We start from the raw sequence: 14,724 nt of genomic DNA on the forward strand, positions 1-14,724 counted from the left end.
ACCTTTCCCTGACACGTTCACCCGCCATAAGTGTTACATTTTTCCCACATGACCAGATGTGACGATCAACATGGAGCACAAACCAGATTCCATGCTTGTTGTTTCTGACGACATTAACGGAGCGACAAGAAAAGAATACAGACAGTAAGGCCCTGTTTGTGACACAATGAGACGGTCTATTAACCTAGGTTTCTTAAACCGTGGTGCGCGACCCTCTAATGGGTCGCAGTAGTAATACAGGTGTGCCCAGAATTAATTTATTTTAAGTTATTGAGAACTTGACATATTTTGATAGTATTAAGTAAACTGACTTACTGATAACTGATAAGTAACTAATACATATAAATGGCGAAATGCTGGTACTTTTATGTAAAGGTTTACGTTACACTGTTAACAGGATACACTTGCACATGTGCGACAACCAAGATCTTTGGCGACTCATACTTGTGATTCCTTGTCTTGAAGTGCAAATCTCTTTCTACTCTCCACTCCACTTTCAAAAATACTTCCCACACAGCAGTGCTCAGCATCACTGGGTGATAGATCCCTTTAATGCAGCAGTACCTAGTGAAAAGAACCGGTTTATCGAGGCTGAGGTGTGCAGCTCAAAGAGCGTCCAGTCATCGGACACGAGGCTGTGGGCAATCTGCTTCCCGTCGCCACATCGTAACGCTGTGTGATCGACTTTGCTGCTGTTGCCTCTTTCACAACAAAATACAGATCCAAGCTCAACATTGAGAATGAATTGAGAGGGGTTGTATCAAGTCTCCTAGTTGAAAAGATTTGTAGAGGAAAGCAGGCTCATTGAGTTGGTCCATACATATCTGCACTCATTGTGTTTTGAAAAGAAATACAGTTAAACAATTTAATGCCAAATGTTTTACTTTGTTTTGTTTTTCCACAGGTTGCGCTTTATTGTTACTATCTTGAAAAGATGTTCAGTGCAAAACAAGTTATATTTTGCACAGATGGACCTTTATTCTTTATTTGCATTGTACTAATAAGGTGGTTGTACTTTTTTTTGTCTAATTGAGAAAATAAAAATTCAACATGAACCGGTTTGTTACAATTGAATTGGGGCAGTGGGCCATAAACATTTTTATTCCTCCAAAATGGGTCGTGACAGAAAAAGTTAGAGAATCACTGTATTCAACCATGGTGTCATAATGCTTTAAAAACAGACAATTTCCCTGTGAATCTAATTGAAAAATAGAGAAATTGGCTTATTACATTGCATGTCATTTTATGAATGGGATTTGAAGCAAACTTAAAGGACATTTTAGAGCAGGGGTCCCCAAACTTGTTCCTGTGAGGGCCAGATAACTTTTCCCTTCTCTGGAGGGGGCCGGGGTCAGAAAAAGTGTGACGATTGCAGTGGGTGCCTAAATGTAAACATTTATTGTTTTCCAGAAAGCCACATATAACCAAATAATAACAATCCGGGATCTTTACAGAAAAAAAAGTCAGGAAAATAAATAATATCACTTAATGAAATAAGTAATAACCAAATAATCTTCTCTGGGATCTTTACAGAAAAAAATGAAATAAATAATAACCGCCACCGCCTCTTGACCGATGAGAGCATTGAACAAACAAATGTTTGACCACTGCAGGTTAAATACCCTGCATTCTGAATCAACCTTTTCTCCATTATTCCGTTCTACTTCACAGGGGCTGCGTGGCAAGACTGGAAAAAAAAAAATCATAATGCCCCTCTGGTATTGTTCAGGGGGCCGGGCCAAATGTGGTGGCGGGCCACACCCGGCCCGCGCGCCTTAGTTTGGGGACCACTGTTTTAGAGGGATTTAAATTTGAAATCCTAAATCATAACGGTATATTGTGTAGTTTACTGTCCTTTTTTAGTTAGAATTTACATTTGTATGTGGTAAATTGTTTTTCACTGAAATTTTGAGGTCAGTTTTGTACGTGCTCTGACCTCAAAGCGCATCACGGAGTGCAATTAAATCAAAAACATCCACTTCATCCTTGAATCTGGTTTAATTTTAAGCTAACAAATGTCTTCCATCTCAGCAGACCGGCAGCTTCCTGGGAGTTTGTTCCAGATGTGTGAAACAGAAGAACTGAACACTGCTTCTGCACGTTTGGTTTTGACTCAAGAGCAGAACAGAGACCCATCAGACGACCTGGTTCAAAGGCTGGTGCGTTGTTCGGAGTCTTTACGCGCGATTGTGTCAAATATAATTAGTGGTTCTAAAAGGCGTGCGTGTGTTGCAAAGGAATTCACCGCCAGAACAATATTTGTGCAGCAATGTGTGGACGACCTCGAGAATGACATCTGTGTGGAAGTCGCTTATAAAAAAAGACCTCTCTGCCCCCTGCATCGCCACTGCTGCCTTAAGACATTGGTCGCGTATTTTAACTTTGTGCATATATACACAACCATTAAGTCGTTTACTTCTGAAAATGTTTAAATGAGTTATCAAGGTCTCACTGAATTTCTGGTTTGATAACATCTTAGTTTATTGTGGAGAACGCTGGCAGTTTATTGGTTGAATACACAGTTTAAATTACATTGCAAACAGTTATTTCAATATATAGTTACACTATTAATGTTTGGTATATTTTACCAAAATATTGGTAATTAGAATTCATGTTTTCTAGCTCGTCATAAAATAGTAAACAAATCTGGTCATAAAGAAAGGACAGCAGACAGTTGGTGGCGTTTGTATTTTATTGAAGTATCAAACAGCTGTACATCTATTTGCCTTTCTTGGCCTTGATCTTCCTCAGGTAGAACTCAAGCTCTTTTCCTTCAAGGATGTAGCCGTCTGCCCTGCCGCATTGGCCCGGTCTGGATGCAATGCAAGCTGCAGGAGGGAGAAAATAATCAATGGTGAGCTGGATAAACCCTATCCCAAGCAAACAAATTCTATGTGACTCAAAGTCATTATTGAGGTTGCAGTTATGCAACTACCGTAATACTTAAACAGATGGTAGGCTTAGAAGCACAATAGAATATATGACTGTTTTTATTTGGTGGCGACACAGGTCTACGGGGCAAGTTCAAACAATTAACTTCCCCAGATGAAGTGAATCAATACTGCAGAAGAGGTTCATGTGGGAAACAGGTCTTTCTCAGAGTCGTTAATATCATCACTTTCATTCAGTAGCAGAACTGGACAGTTATCTTCATTGAAAGACATGAAACTCTTAACCCTTGTGTAATGTTGATATTTTAGATCTAGATCAAGTGGAAATGATTGTCCAATCGTCAAACAGTTTTCACAGGATCAGTTTATCAAAATGAGATCCCTATAAAAATATGAGATGAGGAGAATATTTCAATTAAGAACCCCAAGAAACCGTTGCAGATACACATCAAGATTCTGGAGTCTTGCTTTTTAACCAACAGCAAACAGTCTCCATAAAGAGATGCACCAAATAACCCTAAAGCATTTTAGGATAGCTACTCCAATAGTTAACATGTTGACTTACCAAGGAGCTTTCCCTGCTGGAACTGCTCTTCCAAGAGGGTGCTGATCTTGGCTGTCTTTTTACGCTCATCGTACTTCTTCTGGGTCCTCTTTGATCTCTTCTTGTTAAGGACCTCTTCCTCCTCAGGAGTCTACAGTAGAGGGGGAATACACTTCAGTGGGTGTCCATTCAAACAAATTAAAAGCTCACAAAATCTCAAACACTTGCATTACAATAAATTGAACACTGCAGAAGGGGGGGGTGTAGGTAATTTGTCTTTCTCAGAGTCATCATTATCGTCACTTTCATTCAGTAGCAGAACTGGACAACGTTATCTTCATGGAAAGACATTTTTTGAAGCTGTAACTTCAATATCATTCCCAAAACGTCTGTATATGGAAATGAATTGCCCAATATCTAGTACCCCCCGAAAAGTGCATTTTATACTTTAAACTAAGCTGGACCGTCAGGCCAGCAAATGTATGGAGTAAAATAAGGTTGAGATGTTTTGCGACCACAATTTTCAAATGTATATATATCTTGAGAATTCAGCTACCTACTAGTACCAGTGGTGTCATGATAAATTTGTATTTAACTCAACAGCATAAAAACAAACATTCTGACACACGTACCAGCTTTGCTCCCTTCTTGCGTCCCAGCGGAGTGGCGAAGTGGGCCTCATACCACTGCCTGTAGGGAAGGCTGTCGACCAAAACGATGCAGTTCTTTACCAGGGTCTTGGTTCGGACCAGCTCGTTGTTTGAGGCATTGTAGACCACATCGATAATTCTGGTCTTGCGTGTGCAGCCTGCATGCATAAAATAAAGGACATTAGCTGCCAACTCTCCCACCATTTTAGTCAAACATCCTTAAAAATAGCAACACACTGGAAACAGGCCTTACTCAGGTGTCTTATTATCACCATTTTCATTCAGTAGCAGAACTGGACAAAGTTATCATCATAGAAAGGCGTGTATCAAAATGTGATCAAAAGATAATAGCAGTCAGATATTAACTTACACTCGGATCCCCAAGAGAAGTTGCCAACATCCAGCCTCAGAGCACGATACTTCTTGTTCCCACCACGGACCCTCACGGTGTGGATACGACGAGGTCCGATCTAGAGAACACACATTTACTTTAATTGGTGTCGATAAGAGTTGTGACCAGATTATTGAAAACTGCACCATGCGCATGCATGTATATATATATCAAAGCGTGTCAGTGTAACTATGACAAGTCCTAACATTGGTAGGTCTAGAACTTTGAACCAAGACGGCCCAAAAAGACAAACCTAAGGTCATGTTTTCATCACCCACGCTTTACAAAATCTAGTAGATTGGGAGTAGGTGAAGCCTGGCTCGTGAACCCTGGCTCATACCTTTGTGTTTGCAGGGGGGCGTCCAAGCTCATACTTCCTTTTCTTGTGGTAGGGCTTGCGTTTACCACCGGTCTTGCGGCGTTTATGCCAGTTGTCCCTGGAGATACCTGAAATAAATGGTAATAGCCAAGACTGGGGGTTAGATCATGATACAACACAAGACACCGTCGAGTTGTTTTCTGAGCTTGAGCATCAGTTCTCCAAGGTATAGGTTGTCCGCAATATTAATTATGGATTCCATTGGTTTCATCATGTAGCTCAAGCCATTTTCAAGATCCCTCCATCATCTGAATTGTGCCTGCATTTTCCCGAATTGAGTACAACAGTTAGCTACATTCGTGGTTATTCAAAATCAAAGTCAGCATTCATATATTCATTCGATTCTACTAACCTGAATGGGAAGCACGTGTTAGTTAAAACGCTCCCCATTCACTAGTCATAACAGAAAGGTTGGGCCCTCAAATGAAACGATGGCCTACTATGGGCTAACATGCAACTCGTGTATCCACGTCAAGACTTTTCTAACTAAACGTTAGTTACAGACACAAGTTCGGCATTGGAAATGTTAAACCCCGCAAAATTCATTTTAAAATTAGTATTATTTGCATCTTTAAGATTCATTTTAGCATAGCAACGTGACATGTTCAGCGGTGAGCTAATGCTAACATCGACGTTAACTGTTCACTAGCCTGGAGCTTTGAAGGACGTAAACAATCCCGAAGGGCAGAATTTAAAGCAAAAAATTAAATCGCAATACAATATTATAATACCTCATCAACAGTCAATTTTGCCCTTTTCTATCACACTTACGCTAACTCCATAGCCAACGAGTGCAGCCATCTTGGAGTACTTCCCAAAGCCTTCACAAATCTTTCATTAAAACGTAATAAACTGGATGTAGTCAACTAAGTTACAGAAGTATCTCTTCAAATAATGTTCAGCAACTACATAGTACACTATTAAAGAAATATTCTTTCGCTAAAACATCAGATGGACAAAGATTCTCCCTCCGACCCGAGCATGAAAACACGTACCCATTCTCAGGCGCCGGCTAGAAAGAGGAATCGCAAAGGTTCATGGGAAGGTTTGAAGAAACGTGTTATCGCGAGAACTCACTCGCAGCCAACGGTAATCTCGTACGTTTTTTCAATGATAAATTCATGGACTTTATTGGACAGATTAAAGGCCCTGTGAAATACTAAATGCAGAAGTACCAAATAATATTACATTATAGAAAAATTATGAAAGTATGAAAAATTATTACGTATAAAAATAGCAGTGGAATATAATGAAACGAAAATGCATTATGATTAACTTATTAAGAGGAGATATTTGTTCAACCTACTATTTCAAAGGCCATGACTAAAATTTGGGGGTTAATTCATATTGCCTTTTTTATGACTACTTGTAACCCATTTATATGTTAATATTTGCACGCAAAATGATTGTACTTTGAGTCCTACAATCAAATCAGTATTAAATATATAAATACCTGTTTTGTCAGTTATACCAAAAAAATGACAAGATTTATTTAAAAAGTCCCACTCTACAAATGAAGTGATTTTCTGTTCATGCTTTTTCTAAAACACTATTTCCAGTTTGTACCTTAAGTGTTCATTGTATTTTATTTTCAGCCAACTCTAAACATGTGTTTTTTTAGATTGATTTTTTTGGCCTCCTCCCACAATCAAAAGACATGCTTCATAGTTTGATCGATAGCTCTTGATTACCAGTGAATTTGAGGGTGTGAGGGTCGATCCCCATGCAATCCTGAACAGGATAAACAGTCAGAGACAATGAGTGGATGGATGCTGTTTTTAGTTTTATTTGTACATTACTTATGAAGAAAACTCAAACCACTACTTTCAATGTCCCATTGACATTGAAAAATGCCACAAATTGTAAAACAAATTAAAAAACATCCCTTCATTTAATGTTTAATTCAGAACACTAACTCCCCCCCCACAAAAACCACCAAAGTAATTGTAATGTTTCCAGTTATTTATCATATACAGCAAGGATTAATTGACAGTTGTGTAGATATGGTGAAACACACAAAATGATTTCTTCAACTGTGATGGTGATGACTCAGTGAAAATCGACAGACAGATCACTCCTCCCAGGGGCTCATGTCAGTGTCAATGGCCACACAATTGTAAGCAGCGTAGCGTAGCTTCTCCTCACAAACTTTAGCACTGCAGGACAGAATGAACAAGAAGATTCATGTAATATTACTTTCAATAAAAAGCAGTTTTATAAATAGGTCAGAGTATTATATACATTTAATTAAGTGTAGGATGGACTATGAAAGAAAGGTTTAGCATCATAAAACCCAATACAGTCCATCTTAAAACAGAATTGTAATACATCCTGCATGAACAAAACATAGAACATTGCTTTACCTTGGATAGTTGGGTAAATAAAGAGTGCTGGAACATGTGGACGACCGTGGAAGTGCATCAGTGGTTTCAGACCTAAATCCGGAAAACCAAAAATGAATAGTTCTATTGTAAGTATTTGTCTAGAAAACAGCATTTTCAGCTATACTTACATTTAGTGGATGTACTTGCACTCACCCTTGTTTGTCTGGAAAGACGTAGATAGGTGCAGGGAGACGACTTCGACCGGTTACAAAGCGCAGAAACCTGCTTCGATCCTCTGAAAGCAAAATTTGAAATCATTGTCGATCACTTTCACTGTAAATGTCAGTAATTTCTTCTTCATTACAGAGGAGTATATTTTCAGCATAAACATCCTCTAAAATGTCACCAAGGAAACAGTGAACTGACCATTGGTGAAGCTTGTCAGGGCTTCCCATAAGTATTGCACTCTGACGTCACTTTGTTCCCTGTCCTCATATCGCGCTGGTTGTGAGAAAAAAGAAAAAAGATGGTGAATCCTTACAACAATAATTCATTGAAAACAATCTACGTTTGATTATATGGTTTTGATAATCTGAATACATTTTTTGCTTGTTTTCTGGACACTCACTGAGTCGTTTTAGGGCTTCCACAGTGATCTCAGGGTCTCCACACACTTTCTTTTCTACTTCTTGCCAGGTAAGCAGGTCAAGCACCGCCTGAGGAACCACCTTCAGCAGCCCTGCCTGCATGGCCGCAATCTGTAACACACAAACAGCCAGGTTGATTTATACGCTCTACACACATAAAACACCCCCACACACACACCGTAGTTGCTGGATGAGTTTATACCTCGGTAAAGTACTACGGAAAGTCCCACCTGCTGCTTGCTCTCCTCTAGCCGGGCCTTCTGCACCAGGCGGATGAACTCGCTGCGGTCCTCGTAGCGAACAGCCACATTGCTTCCACCGGGGATGAGCTCCACCATCTGGCCGTCGCTCAGCAGGGTGGTGTACACCAGCTCCTCCCCAAACCTAAACTCAAACGTCTCCTGGTCCAAGTTCTCCATGGCCTCCAGCAGGTTCACCTGAACACCAATCCAAATTTAACATGAGACGGTGAAGGACTATAATGACCCCAAGACAAGTTAGAGATGGGTTTTTTTTTTCCAGTGCAATGTAGAAAGGGAAAAGAAACAAGAAGGTGGGGCTTGCCTTAAAGGCCATTTGGCAAATTGAAATCAATTAAATGATTTAAGGTAAATCTGATCCAAAAAACAACCAAAAACATAAAATATGGATCTTGACAATATGCTAATGTTTCAGACCCAATGAGCTGCACAAACTTAAAACTAAATGTGATGCTAGATCCAATATTAAGCAGGTGTAACGATACGAACGTTCTTACCAGAACCGAATCCACAGCTGGGAAATCTTTGTTCCAGCTAACGGCCTCCCCAGTTAGCTGCTTCCACACCAGCCCGGGCAGAGCCAACACCTACAGGGATGGACAAAGAGAACCAGTCCTCAACATCGCCCATTTCCTTCGTCACATGCGTCGTTCACGACCTTCAATGGGCGGAGAATGAGCATCACTCACCAAAAAGTCTTTCCCTCTGAGTGCAGCTCCCATGAGCTGGCCGATCCACTCGTACTTGTGGAACTCTTTACAGGACGGGTTGGGCACGTAGTAATCTCTGGCCTCCAAGGAGCCCTGAGAGACCAGCCAGCCAATGAGAACACTGTCCAGTCAAATTTAGAGTTCTCACATTCAGGCACTGGGAGCGCTTACCTGGTTGGACGTACGGCTGAAGAATGGCAGAGGCATGGGACACTCAGCTGAGCTGGGGCACAGCTCCTCAGACATGTCAGCCAGGCTGTCCCGAAATCCTCCTCCCTGGTCAATGATTCCCTCTGCAATGAACTTGCATTCCCACCACTGGTCATACCGAGCAGGCCATCTAATGCACCAAGAGGAAAGATGGTGGATTTAGATTCAAATGACCTCAGGTTTCAGTTATTTTTTGGCAAGAAATGCCCCATGAGCCTGAAAAAACTGCACACCTATAATCCAAAGTCTTCTCAAATTTGTCAGACGGCTTGAGGCCTTCATACACCTACAAGGAGGAAAATAAAACAAAAGTTATCAGGCAGCGGTAACATCATCCATAATGCATCAGGCAGTCTGAGACTCTTTTTTTCTCCGAGCCAGAAGGCCCCAACACACTCTGTTTGTATGAATATATCTCATCAAACTGAACAAGGAGGTATTTTTAATACCTGATTGAAAACAGTGTTCTTGCAGCTGTTGTCCAGAGAGGGGTTGTCTCTGTGCTCCATGGCAAGGCGTCTGTTGATGTACAGCCGGGGCATGAAGTTTGGCTTACTGGTCTCAGAGTCCTTCAGGCACTGCGTGATGAGTGCCGAGCGGCGTTTGGACAGCAGCAGGAACTGCTTTATGCTCTAGAGGGCGCCAAAGAAGGTCCGTTGCTTATTTTGTCTCTCAAGTTTTAAAATACAGATGCATCAGTGAATCAGCCTTTTATCACCATGACCTACTACCAGCTTTTGAAGGCTCTTGAGAGCGTGGAATTGTATCAAATATTAGTGAGAAATGAATTTGCCTCTCATTTTCTCATACATTCTATAATTAATATAGTTACAGAATGTGTCCACTATTTATAGTGTTGTCTTTTGTTCACATTTTCAGCATTTTTGAATTTGTATTGTGTACACTACAGCTCTGAAAGAATATCATTTCATTCCACTTAATACCTTCAGTATTTCTTCACAGTACTTAATGATAGCTTTATAGCCACAAATGGTGTTGGTCTTTTCATATAGAACTATAATATATTTCATGTATTATATACCTGGTAAGCACATCAGGTTGGAGTCTATTGTTGCTCATTAACTGTTTGTCTTGCATATTATAAAAAGTCAAGAAATGACATACTTTGATGTGGTTGAAGGTCCCCAGACTGTAGTCCCAGGCTGGTACCAAGTGTTGGAGCACAGTGTCCAGGAGACAAATGAACCTGCGGATAGAAGGACAGAAGAACATAACGGACATATATTCAAATGAATGATGACACACTATCATGACATTTCTAAAACTTTTTGGACATACACTTAAGATGAATGTTACCTCTGGATGACCAGTGCTCTGCGGTAGAGGACTTCGGGCGTGTTGCCCTGCAGACGGGGGTAACGCACCAAGTTAGAGGACTGGAAAACATCAGCATTTAGGCCCAGGTCTCTTTCACACGACAACTTGATCTTCAATCCTCGGATCCGGACATCTATGCCCTCATCTGTGGAGCCAAAAGCATTGTTTCAGGTGAGTTACGACACTACTCAAGCTAAGTAGGCTAGGGAAGCAGGCCTTGGCAGCCAAAGAGACACAGTTTATTGAAGTGTTTAAAGTCAGATAAAATATCTTGTCAAATGGCCATAAAAACAAACGCTACCTCTACATTCCTCGATCCGGACCTCAATCATGGGCAAGTGGGACGTCATATCCTCCAGGACACATACTTCTCCAATCAGGTTGCTACAGGCAATAAAAGACCAGAAGTGGTTCAAACCGACTGTAGCCAAACACACTCTTAAACACGGTCAGTGTGGCAGACGCAGGTGCTTCCTACATACAAACGAGTTTTCAAAATTTCTAATAAATGGGGCCTGACCAAGATATCGGGAGGATATTGGCCCTTATATTAAATGGATCAGATTTTTTTTACTGTACTTCGTAACAAAAGAGGGAGCTCACTCGTCTAAGGTGACGTCACTCAGCTTCTTCAGGTTGTCTCCCTCTCCTCCGTACACTGTGACTCTCTTGGGCATGTAGTTATCGTCTGTGGAGTCCACTGTCAATATCAGCTTACTGGAGAGCAAAGAGAAGCACATTGCGTATGATAAAGACATGTCTACAACTTACAGAGAGCAGGACGTAAATGGGACAAGAGGAGGCAGGCTCTGTTTACATCAATGATGCGCAAACACAGTCAAAGTTGTTCGAAAATTGTTTATATTACACCATTTTTATTACTCATCATGCAAATTTAAAAAATCCACTACATGATAATGGTGCGGTGACAGCGAGGCACAAATGTAATAGATTCAGGTGGCTTTTAACGATGCCTTTAGAATCTTGCTCAAGCTTCCAAGATGGTCGAGTGCAAGTCATGTGGCTGTAACTCGTAATGTTCCAACCTTTCATGCTGTGTTTAAAACTTTATTGACAAATCTCAATTTAATGATTGACAATTATCTTAAACCAGTAAATGTTCCATTATCCTGCAGAAGAACAGACAAACCGGGATGAAATGATATAAATACATTGTGTACATTGTCCGGTTGTAATAAATAGCCTAAAACAACCCACCCACAAACACAAAAGTCGGCACGGATTCCTTGTGACTTGTCATTTTGTGGCTCAGCCGCTTGCTTACTTGACCACAGTGCCTCTCTTCATGTGCAGGCGGATCCAGTGTTGTCCCTGCATGCCGTCGCTTTCCCAGTAGGTTTCAGTGTCGCCGTCCGTCAGACAGCTCGCCCCTCCGCTGGGATCCTCCTGTCAGCACATTCCAAGGTGATTCCACGTGTTAGACCCGCCACTGACTGACTTGTTTTAATACACTGCTTCTAAGTGGAACATTTCAACAACCAATTCAATTGAATCAATTAAATGCCATCGGCTATGTGGTCGGGGGCTAAAAAGCAGAGTACGCAAGTGTTATTCTTATGGTGAGAGAATGCACACAGATGCAAAACTTCAAAGTCTGGATGTCTGGACAGTTTCAAAGAGGAAAAGAAAAGGAATTTAAATACCTGACGACGGAACTCACCGAACATGAGGAAACATCGATGCTGGTGACGCACTCCTTCACGCTCCCCAGGTTCTCATCCTCTTTCCCTATGTGGTCATAGAAGTAATGCACCAAGTCCTCGTCACATTCATATGCCCAGGTGGGAGGAACATACCTTGGGTATTTGAAGGGGAACAACAGCTCAATTTCCATAACCCGTCTAAACAAAAACCAAAAACGTTCTAATCCGATTCATTACAAACATGCTCACCTCAGCTTTTGGACGGCGGCTTCGTCGCACTCAGCGATTTTGGGTTTGGAGCCCATGTAAAGCGCGTTCTCCACACTCACCACCTGCTCCCACCTGTTGCAGGGCTTGTGGTCATAGCCGAAGAGCTGCTGTTGTCTACTGATGGTCTCCGGTGACTCCACCGGCACCAGCCTGTCGCCTCCCTCTTTGTGTTTACACACCAGGATCCAGCCTTCCTCCAGCTCCTGGGCCGGACGGTGCTCCTCCAGTTGCTCCTGGATGTGGACACGGATGGTTATGTAAACATGTGTTTGCCTATTGCATTTTCAAATCATCCAAAGGGAAGAAATACATAATAAAAGCATCCAAGCTGAAGCGGGACAAAACGGGTTGTGCAGAATATGACAGGTTTCATTTTCAGCTGGCATTTATATTTTCTATTTTACTATATAAAACAACATTTATTTTGGAGGTACAACAATGTATAATTTTACAGGACAGAAAGAGTCACTCAATTTAAAAATACATTTTGCCAAAGCATCTTTGTAGCATGAAAACAAATATTCCACTAACTTTTACTATATGTATTACAGGCTTTCAAATTGAGATAATAACATTGTGAAGAGGAGAATAATGTCATATCAATCTTACCTTATTGATTTTGACCCACAGGCCCTGGCTGTTGCAATACTCCTCCCCCGTGGTCCGCACACAGGTCCCTTTCTTCGGTTCTATGTTGTACTTGGCGCCCTTCTTGGCGTGCGGAGTCTGGTGTGGACTCTCGAAGACGGCGATGAGCGTCTTCCCGGCGGTGGAGCCTCCCGCGGACGCTCCGGTGGAGGCCGAGGAGGTGGAAGACGAATCCTTGCAGATCTTGTAGCACACCTCCTTGGGGACGTAACAGAGACACTCCGGCACCGCCTCGCCCCTCTTGAAACACTCGATGCACCGGTTGAGAAAGCGGACCCTGCCGAGCAGCAGGTGAGGGTTGTCACCCAGAGACATGATGTTGGTGGTGGAGGTGGGGATGATGATGATGATGATGATGATGATGATGATGAAAGTGCCGGTCAGTAGCTCAGCAGCAGGAGGCCGTCAGCTGACATTGCAACTTCTCCCCCCCCCCCCGCCTGGCTGAGGGTAGGTGCTCCTGTCAAAACCAATAGCAACACACAAGCGAACATTCTTGAGGGACAGTGCATTCAACACACGGCAGCGACCAGCTATGACTTCATTTTATGAAGTCCAGCTTTCATTTATTGGAGCCTGACAGTATTTAAAAAATCTGCTTATCAGTGACCAAAGTCCGATAACACAGTAATACAAATATCGGTTCTCTAAAGCGCTAACATTAGCACGCTAGCTTACTGTCACTGCATGCAGGAATGTTCGGGATAACGTCATATGTTCTCAACAAAACCACGTCACAGGCTACGGAGAGATAATTATTTAATGATCTAAAGAGATGTTTACAAACAGCATTATTGTAGACTTACTGCGAGAAGTATTTTAAAAACGTGAAACTCGTCTACCCAACTTCGTTGCAATTCCGACAACGCGGAAGCGGACAAGAGACCGTTGAACCTCTGCGAGTTCCGTCGTTGATGTTTCAAAATAAAAGTCCCCCTACTGTATTGACGAATCCCTTCATTTTCATTTTGCATATTATGTTTATATTTATTGAGAATTAAGAGTAGACATTAACCAAACCCGTTATAAAATACCAAATACCAAAAAATATACTTCGTATGGAAAAAACTCTGGCACAACTAGATTATTTTACTATTAGGTAAAGTGGGCACAAAGATGCTTTCTTACCCAATGTCAGCTGTATAATGCTAACGTTTGTTTATTTGAAAGATTTATTGAACTATTTATTGTAATGCGCGTATTAAGGACGCCCTTTTATCCCCTACTGTATGAAAGGTTTCAAGACATAAGCATCAGTTTTGTGCATATATGTTGCATATTCCTGATATTATAAGATTAATTAAATTAGGCTACTGCACAGCAAAATGGGTCCATAGAAAATAATCTACACAGTGTCTTTGGTGATTGGACAATTAAACAGTTTTCATGAGCTTTACAAAAAAAAATCTAATGTTATCAAGCCATTAAAAGGATTTATGAATATTCATACTAAACATCCAATAGATGGATTAAAACACAATTATATTATGAATCAACACCATAATTTGAAAAGAAAAACCCTGACTAACTCCAAAGTTTTATTTGCATTTTAATTTAATCTACCATAAACTTAATTTACAAACTCTATCATCATTAGTTTGAGCATAAAAGGTTTGATTAATTTCCGTCTGAGGGTGTTCAGCAGCCCCCACCAACCGTGCATTGAATGATCACTTAGGATTTAACATTTAACAGTTTTTGTTTAAAATTGAGTTGGCTTTGTTTAACGAATGCAAGACTTTAAGTTCTCCATTCTGCACAGGCTATAGACTTCCAAAAATATGGTGTTGTAACTAAT

At 41.2% G+C, this 14,724-nt stretch overlaps 2 protein-coding genes and 4 non-coding genes across 6 annotated transcripts; all 6 read right to left on the reverse strand.

Annotated features, from left to right (window-relative positions):
* Nucleotides 1-2,678: 2,678 nt before the first annotated feature.
* Nucleotides 2,679-5,979, reverse strand: LOC119209230 (small ribosomal subunit protein eS8). The gene is made up of 6 exons (XM_037458385.2): nt 5,851-5,979; nt 4,817-4,923; nt 4,456-4,555; nt 4,068-4,243; nt 3,457-3,586; nt 2,679-2,828 (listed from the first exon to the last, which is right to left on the reverse strand). The coding sequence occupies exons 1-6, from the start codon at nt 5,852-5,854 to the stop codon at nt 2,719-2,721; spliced, it is 627 nt and encodes a 208-aa protein (XP_037314282.1). The 5' UTR covers nt 5,855-5,979; the 3' UTR covers nt 2,679-2,718.
* Nucleotides 3,093-3,159, reverse strand: LOC119209946 (small nucleolar RNA SNORD38). Its single transcript, XR_005119598.1, has one exon. It is a non-coding gene; the product is annotated as a small nucleolar RNA SNORD38 (small nucleolar RNA).
* On the reverse strand, nt 3,713-3,781 carry LOC119209945 (small nucleolar RNA SNORD38). The gene has a single exon (XR_005119597.1). It is a non-coding gene; the product is annotated as a small nucleolar RNA SNORD38 (small nucleolar RNA).
* Nucleotides 4,334-4,403, reverse strand: LOC119209948 (small nucleolar RNA SNORD38). The gene has a single exon (XR_005119600.2). It is a non-coding gene; the product is annotated as a small nucleolar RNA SNORD38 (small nucleolar RNA).
* Nucleotides 4,651-4,757, reverse strand: LOC119209947 (small nucleolar RNA SNORD46). The gene has a single exon (XR_005119599.2). It is a non-coding gene; the product is annotated as a small nucleolar RNA SNORD46 (small nucleolar RNA).
* Nucleotides 5,980-6,617: 638 nt separating the features above from the next.
* hectd3 (HECT domain containing 3) lies at nt 6,618-13,846 on the reverse strand. Its single transcript, XM_037458378.2, has 20 exons — nt 13,733-13,846; nt 12,888-13,386; nt 12,258-12,511; nt 12,026-12,161; nt 11,630-11,751; nt 10,948-11,061; nt 10,646-10,728; nt 10,324-10,489; nt 10,132-10,213; nt 9,456-9,638; nt 9,240-9,292; nt 8,968-9,136; nt 8,776-8,889; nt 8,584-8,673; nt 8,057-8,263; nt 7,808-7,937; nt 7,606-7,680; nt 7,393-7,474; nt 7,219-7,290; nt 6,618-7,011 (listed from the first exon to the last, which is right to left on the reverse strand). Exons 2-20 carry the CDS (start codon nt 13,239-13,241, stop codon nt 6,927-6,929), a joined length of 2,571 nt encoding a protein of 856 aa, XP_037314275.2. The 5' UTR covers nt 13,242-13,386; nt 13,733-13,846; the 3' UTR covers nt 6,618-6,926.
* Between the last annotated feature and the right edge of the window lie 878 nt (nt 13,847-14,724).

Source organism: Pungitius pungitius, chromosome 15, assembly GCF_949316345.1.
Source record: "Pungitius pungitius chromosome 15, fPunPun2.1, whole genome shotgun sequence".
NCBI lineage: Eukaryota > Metazoa > Chordata > Actinopteri > Perciformes > Gasterosteidae > Pungitius > Pungitius pungitius.